The sequence below is a fragment of the Antrostomus carolinensis genome, unplaced genomic scaffold (assembly GCF_000700745.2).
Source record: "Antrostomus carolinensis isolate BGI_N321 unplaced genomic scaffold, ASM70074v2 scaffold39133, whole genome shotgun sequence".
Taxonomy (NCBI): Eukaryota; Metazoa; Chordata; class Aves; order Caprimulgiformes; family Caprimulgidae; genus Antrostomus; species Antrostomus carolinensis.
In genome coordinates this window covers 23245-31012 of record NW_010305158.1, presented here as the reverse complement: position 1 = coordinate 31012, position 7768 = coordinate 23245, and the positions used below count along the sequence as shown (strand labels likewise).

General features: G+C 42.7%; 1 protein-coding gene across 1 annotated transcript in view; it reads right to left on the bottom strand.

Annotated features, from left to right (window-relative positions):
- Positions 1 to 1112: 1112 nt before the first annotated feature.
- LOC104520038 (calpain-14) overlaps positions 1113 to 7768 on the bottom strand; it is a 28846-nt gene continuing 22190 nt past the window's right edge. Inside the window, 8 exon segments of the mRNA XM_029084203.1 lie at positions 1113 to 1139; positions 1423 to 1478; positions 2159 to 2275; positions 3461 to 3539; positions 3657 to 3725; positions 4164 to 4228; positions 5999 to 6056; positions 7653 to 7715. Of these exon segments, the coding sequence (XP_028940036.1) occupies positions 1113 to 1139; positions 1423 to 1478; positions 2159 to 2275; positions 3461 to 3539; positions 3657 to 3725; positions 4164 to 4228; positions 5999 to 6056; positions 7653 to 7715 (534 nt within the window).

The following is a 7768-nucleotide window of genomic DNA, read 5'->3' as shown; positions in this document are numbered from 1 at the left end:
GGCTGCCAGCTCAGTTAAACTATCACAAAAGTGAAAAAGGATCCCACAGATAGATGCATCAAGTAACTCTAGCACAGGGTTTGATGTGGATAGTGCCACTGATGTTGTCTAATGCTGTTCACAGCTATGCACCCAGTTTCCACTATTTAATTAGCTACAACCTACAGGTGCCTGCACCATTTAAAAGTACACACATACACATATTCTTTCTCTCATCCTACTTTATAAAAAGTAACTGACAAATATCCAAGTGTTTTACCAGACTGCTCCTGTATCATGCTACAGAGAACATCTATTGGCATCTATTTCCTGCCAATCTCTGATGACTTAAAGACAACATGGGATCACTTGACTTCTCACTGTACTGTACTGCAGAGAAAAACCACTGCCTTTCTGAAACAAATCTGCAAACATCACATCCTCCATCCACAACAAAGAGCTGGAGGTCCGGCTTATCGCTTGGTCAAATCAATTTAGGTTTACTTCAGTAGGGCTATGCTGACTTACAAAAGCAAAAGAAATGCTTTGAATACTTGCAAATCACCCTTCCAAGTCACAGCTAGGGAAGAGTGTTCATTTAGATAGTCCCTACCCCTTCTTCCCCATAAGCACACAGACTCCTGCCCTCTACCATGGGCCTAGCAACTGCAGAACTGCCATTTCCTGTATTAGGTGACAAATGACCCAGGACAGGGGCGTTTTTCTCCCAGGCTCAAGAGTCCCATCACCAAGCACAGCCTGTGGGCACTACACAATGTATGGCATCCTATAACAATAAAAGTGTAACATCAACATTAAGCAGGTGACCCCAATGACTCAGCCACTATGCTCCATGGTGTCACACCGTGCACTCATAGTGGTTTGCATCCAGCAGTCTCTTCTCAGAAGGGTTGTCTGAAGTGAAATAGGACTTGAAATAAATACATTAATTAGCAAAACTTCAGTTCACCAAGTCTGTGTTCATTAGGTCAAGTCTGCTTGATGGAAAGACCTTTCATAAGAGGTAAATTGCAGAGCTCAGCTCAGGGAGTCCAGTGTGCACAGAAATTTGATAGGAGACAGCCTTCCTCACCCTGGCCCATGCCCAGTTGTCCCCTCTTCTACAGCATGCTTCAGGAATACAGTGTCATCATCACCCACTGTAAAAGTAATGGGGAAAGGAGGCTGAACTCATCCATCCCTGAGAGTGCTCTCTGATAGTCACAACTGAAGCGGACTATGGGGCATTGGAGATTTTCTGTCTCCAGCAGGAGCAGAAGCCATAACAAAGCACAGGATTTAGAAACCTGAAGCACCTTGTTGTTTCTATCCTACTCTGTAAGTGATCAGGTAAAGATACCTTTTTTAATGCTACAGAACAAAACACGCGGTGCCACTTGCAATGAAGGAGCCTGCATTTGTCAGTCAGGGAATGGGCTTTACCTCAGATTCCTGGAGATATATCCCTTTGCCATCTTGTGTTAAGTTGCGAAAGGCCTCTGCAAGAGAAATAAATGAGGCGTATTAACTTGATAGCCAGGAGATCAACACCAGCCAATACACCCTGTCTCAGAAAAAAATCTCAAAGGCAGAGTTTGTAGGCTATTCACAAGTGCATGTGAGCTTTTCTGCTCTGCTGCTGCAAGATCCCTGAGGGCTGGGACACAGAGAGCAGCTGAATAAAGTCAGGCATGTTACTGTCTGTCCATCAGCTGTAATACCTCAAAATGCAGGCGGTCCCAACCTCACCCGCTACAGTTTTGAGATGCGTGAAGTGTCTACAGCACGAGCTCACAGACTGAGTATTAGCTGTCTCATGATCACAACTGCAGTCCCACCAAAGGTATATTCCAAGGCTCTCTTCTTCCTAGAAAATGAGCAGCCTCCATCTGTAGATTGCCTACCTCCTCCTACAGAAGGCTGGTGCAAACCTTCAGGGAGTGAAATCACTGTGATATCTACAGCCTGGATGTCTGAGAAAGTGACTGGTGGAAAGGTAAATAAAAATAGCTTGACTTCTATATCTGTCCCTTGCTTTAAACTGATTACTCTTGATCTATTCAGAAACCCAGTTCTTCTAATTTTGACCTTGCCACCACCAGCTGGAGCAGCATCAAAAGGGCCAGGGCTCAGCTAGGCAGCCCAGCTTCCCTGGCCAACTATACAGCACCAGCCTCACCTCCCATGATCTCCACTCGAAGCATGAAGCACACAAATCTCTCAAAGCTGATCTTCAAGTCAGGGTCACCATATCTGATTGCCATCAAATTACAGACTTCATTGCTGAGTGAAATGCCTTCATAAAAAGAAAAAATAAAAAAAGAGGAAAACAGGATGAGATGGCAACTCCCAGCTCTAGGCAGCTAATGTGCACAGCTATGGGTGTGCACACAGCTGTGAGCATGCACAACTGAGTGATCTTCAGGCTTCATCCAACAGCCTGGTTTTTCAAATCTCCCCTAACATTATCAAATATAAGCCAGACCAAACCAGACCACCACATGGAGATAACTCCAAGCCAGACCACCTCCAAACTTGAAAGGGTTCAGATCTGATCCCCTATACTTAGAGTACTGTCAGAGCTGGAATAAAATACACATGGGCATCCTTTGCTCATGAGTGAATGAGGGTAGTAACAGCAGCGATGTTTAAGAGCAGTGCTCCACAAGAGGGTAGGAAAAGAGATGAAAAAGAAAAGCCAGAGAAAGCTCATACAGAAAGCATCAGTCCCAATGTCAAGCAGCATTTGCAAGGAATAAAAGTATTTTCTATTCATGGCCTGGGATTTTATTTTGCTTTAGCAGAGGCCCACCTGGGTTTCTCGCTGTGCTTCCACTGACTCAGATGAACTGGGTGAGCCACACACCAAAAAGAGGAGCGATATTTAAGCTGTAAACCTGCAAACAAGGCTACAAGACTAAGCACCAGCCCCCACGCAAAGCTCAGTAACAGCAACAGAGCATTTGGACCCATGTGTATGGTCTTCCATTTCTAGATCAAGCTTCAAACATTATCCTAATGAAGTCTGGCACCAGTATTGCCTCTGTGCAAGTCCCACACTTCCAGGTTCAGTCCCTGAGCTGTCGTCTTCAGCAGAGGTAGCAATTTAATACGAGCTAGATCTGGCCTCTTGCATGTATCGGCGCAACCCCACACAGGCTTTCAAAATTAAATTAGCAACGAACAGGAAGGAATTTAAAAACTGGGTCTAAAATAGACAGACACTTCTGTTTCAGAGAACTATCAGTATGAGACCACAGTAGGGCAAAGATTAAGTAGCCCACCCCACAGTAAAATAATTTTCAGATATGTTTACCCAGCTAAAGAGGGAAGGAAAGATAGCTAAGACCATGCAGTCTATGATGTTTTCTGCTCCTCCAGGGCTCTACCTACAATTCTCAAGATGTTTTAGAGCCCCGGGGCTTTTTCCAGCCTTTATAAGGAAGAGGATGAGACCTGCCAAGATGTGCTGTGGCCTCACCTGTCTCCTGTACAGCTGCATGTAGTTCCACAAGGTCAAGCTTTCCTGATCTGCTAGTGTCTCTTTTCTGGAAAACCTCCTATGGAGGAAATAATATATTTTTAAACAAAACAACCCCCCCAAAAAACAACAGATGACACCAAAGGGATTATGAGCAGGGAGATACTGCAAGGGGACACAGAAATTATTGTTATACCAAATAGAAAAGCAGCCTTTTCCACAAGACTCTGAATTCCTGGATACTCAGTGTGCCAGATGCATTCAGCTTTGTGGGAGAATTAAGGTCAGAACATCTCAATTAAATGTCAGAAAGCACCCATTGCATTTTAAAAAACAAACAAAAAACCCAAAAAACAACAACACCCCAAACAAACCAAAACCCCATAGCTACTTTAATATTCACAGAATTATAATATGAGGATAATTATTTCTTAACCCACAAGCCTAACTATAGGCTTGATTGTCCTCCCACTAAAGTCAATGGAAACCTAGGTGCTGATTTCGGAGGTGGCAGGAATCAATCCTTTCCCAAACCAATTCCATTTCTAACACAACTGAATTGTTATTATGAAGGGTGAGAAGTTCAATAAGCAGGTCCATGTCCTGGTGGTAAAGAAATCACAGTAACACCCAGTCTACCCTAAGAAATAATGCTCCAGTGAAGTATTATATGAGTCAGAAGTATCACTCATGCCAAGGATACATCCAGGAGTGCCAAGATACCCTGGCAGGCATCCAGACTGAAACTTAGGTGAAAACTCTGGAAATCTGGAGAGAAAGGAAAGGAAAAAAAAAATTATATATTGTTTTGAGGAGTCACTGAACATCTCTTAGAAAAATGGACTCACAAAATTCCCCCTCACTTGAGAGGACTCAGGCCCCAAAGCCTTTGTAAAATGTTACACCCACTTGAGAAGACGTATCATTTATGATGATAAAAATATGAGGCAACAGAATGGATTCCACTAGTTTCAGAAAATCCAATATAAGCTCCCTGCAGGCATGTAATACGGAATGAAATATGGTGCCCCATCTCCAGCTATTAGAGAAAATGGAAGGAAAAGAACATCCAAAGCTGTAATCCAAAACAGAATTTACTGCATGACCTTGAGCAAAGTCACTTGACCTGAAGAGCTTTGGGGAGCAGCACTGCAGATTAATTGAAACCCCTGTGCTAAGCATCTCTCTCTCTCCTGCACAAACACACTGCCAGCTCTGTTAATATAATTAAAAGTACAGTCATCACTGAAAACATGATGCTGTATCAAAGCTTAGTATTCCAGGTTCATACATAAGTTACATGAAGAGTAACAGAAATAGACTCTAATCTCACTGCAAATCACAATTATAGATTGTCTGTAGGCTTCCACTGAGCAGGGGACAGAACCATAACTCACCAATCCCTTCTCTATAGAAACTGAAGATGTTTTAATCTTGTAATAGCCCTGTTCAGTAAATATGAATCAAGTACTGTAAAGTCTTTACATTAATGTCTTAAAATTGATCACTTATGAAAAATAAAGACTCAGTTCAACATAGTCTTTTCACAGATAAGACAGTGCCTGGTGGGTCACTTTGCAAAGATAGAAGAGCTATCTTTGTCCACCTTTATAGGAAAGGGAGCAATGTCCAATTCAGCTGAAGTGGAAAAGGCATCACATCAGTCTTTTGTTCATCTTCTTTGTTGCCTATAATGGCTGGACAGTGGATTTTCTGTGTTGCACATTGGTAGTTAGTTACCAGTGAAGAAACTGGGGAGGAAAACTGGATTCATTGTTATATCTGTAACTTCATCGCTGCTGTTTAGATACTGTTCATGGCAGTATCTTGCTGCTGTCCAGGTACCATTATTTATAACTAGGGACCAAATTATGAGCTTGTGGAGTGCTCTGGGCTACCACTGGCAGAGTGGATATCACAGTTCTCACTAGAGAGACAACCTCAGGGCCCACCTGGCTCTCACAAGCATTACGTTACACAGGCTACCTGCATCTCCATCCTGTCTCCCAAACATAAATGGAGCAAGGAACAGCCCTATGCGTGCCTAGCAGGGAAGAGGAAATAGGAATAGCAAGCATGAAGCAGGCACATCAAGGTAAAGACAAGACACCCTCCCACCATATAACTGCCTACAGACCAGGCTAACTTTCTACACCTTCTAGCAGCAGCGCTGACAAGACTGTGGCAGTGGCACAGGGTGAAATCAGATACAGTTTCAGAATCAAGGCTGACATCAAGCTGGGTTTGGAGGTCAAATTCAGAGTCTGCATTCACACACAATATCTACACTTGCTCTTCCCCCTCATTCTTTCAGTTGTTGAAATTCAAACCAGATTAGCTTTGCTTATAAAATTTCTACCATGTTGATTCACACCCCAGCAAATCCTTTCTCTCTGGAAATCTAACATGGCATCAGAAAAGCCAGTTCAGTCAGATTCAAGCCAGTTTCTCTTCCCAGAATTCAAGAAACAGATACAGGAGCTAAGGCTTTTCTCTAACAGGGTTTATTTTACAGAAACATTATTTCTCCACACTTACTTCTCCAAGATGTATTATTCAGGATCTTCTGGAGCTGAACAGCATTTATTTCAGGATTCTGTGATATGGAAGAGAATTTTTATTTTTAAAGTATTAAATAACTTTTCTCCCTCTTTTGTTTTCCCAGCATGTCCCATCTTCATTCTCCACTCTTCTGGCCCCACTCCAGCCACTGTGAAAATCAATAGAAAAGACTCCCTTTGAATATGACAAGATTTTCAGCCTGCAAGAGCTGCAGTCCGCTCTGGGCTAAGTTCTCAGGGCTCCACACAGATCAATGTGGTAGTGCAGATTTACTCTGAGTGAGAATCCAGACCGTTAACCTTTCAGACCTGGTGCCATCTGTCCCATCAAGCACACTGTCAAGAGACCTGCTTCAAATAATTCCCTTTTATCATTTACAAACTAAGAAAAATGGAAACTTTGGAATATGTCCTCCCCAAACTTTTCAAAGCAGAGACTTCACCTCATCCTTGTGATACTAAAGTTTACAGGTTTTTTAGAAACTGAGACATTTATTTGTTTGAAGGATTTTTTTAAATGTCACTCCTCAAAACCAAAAGCCTGTTTTCAGATCACTGAGGCATGCCAGGGTAATGCATTGAGAAATGGCAGTACTGCTCGCCTCTGTGCATACTGGGACCTCCTGACAGCAAAGGACCAGGCCCTTGCAAATGTGACAATTTCTAGCACATCTGAAAGCCACACCATTTTCAAAATCAAAACCTTAAACAAGCTGCAAAAAGGAAAAGTATTTCTTGTTTTTAGTAACAGCTTCCAGCAAAATATTGCTACCAAAAGTGTTTTTGTGAAATTGTGTTTGACTCAATAAACGCAGCCACCTTTTCTGAAAGGTGAAACACTTGCATCCCTTATCATAGTTAGTGGGATCCCTGAAGGTCAACTCCATTCCAAATCAGGCCAGAGAGATCATTAAAAAGAATCTTCACAATAAGGATCATATTTCACTAAGAAAATCAGTGAAAAAAAGGAGGTGATGGGACACCTGGTACTTACTTCACCTCTCAAAGCAAGTTAGCTGCCATCAAACTGTGATGAAGGATGCATGAGACAAGTGTCAGTATTTCAGGGGGTGTTTTCTAATAGGTGACTTTCCCCAGTGAGTGCAAGAACACCCTAAAGGGTAGGATGGATCCACACAGCCCACCACTTTGTTCCCAGTACAGGCAATAGGAATTAATGTTTAGGGAGAGCACGTGAGCCTGGTCAGCTTCTGCAATCCATTCTCCTGTTTCCCTGGCACCTGCATCTGTTGGAAAAGGGATCTTAGAGGGTACATGCCTGCCTAGTCCTTTAGTATCTGTTTATGGACCTGCTGCCCATCAGTTTGCTAATACCTTTAGAGCCTGGTGATGCCGTCACATCCACAATGTCCTAGTGCATCAAGTTCCAGGCATGCACACCCTGTTGTGTAGAGAAGCATGCCTTTCTCAATGCTAACACATTCCTAAGCTTTGCACTCAAATCTGTTGCATGGAATCAGTACTGTACACACAGTCCAACCTCCCGTGGTCTCTCTGAACCCCACATTTCCACGTCCAGACCTTCCTTGAACATCTCTATGCTTTTACTTTCACAGAACCACATAATAGCTTTGGAGGAGTTTATCCTGGCAGCTCATGCACACACTTACCTGTTCAAAATGCTTTGTGAAGAAATCCTCCCAAATCTTGCCTTCATACTTATCAACAATTTCCTTTAAGGTATTAAATAAATAAATCATTAACTCAAGGAAGAAAAATATCACCA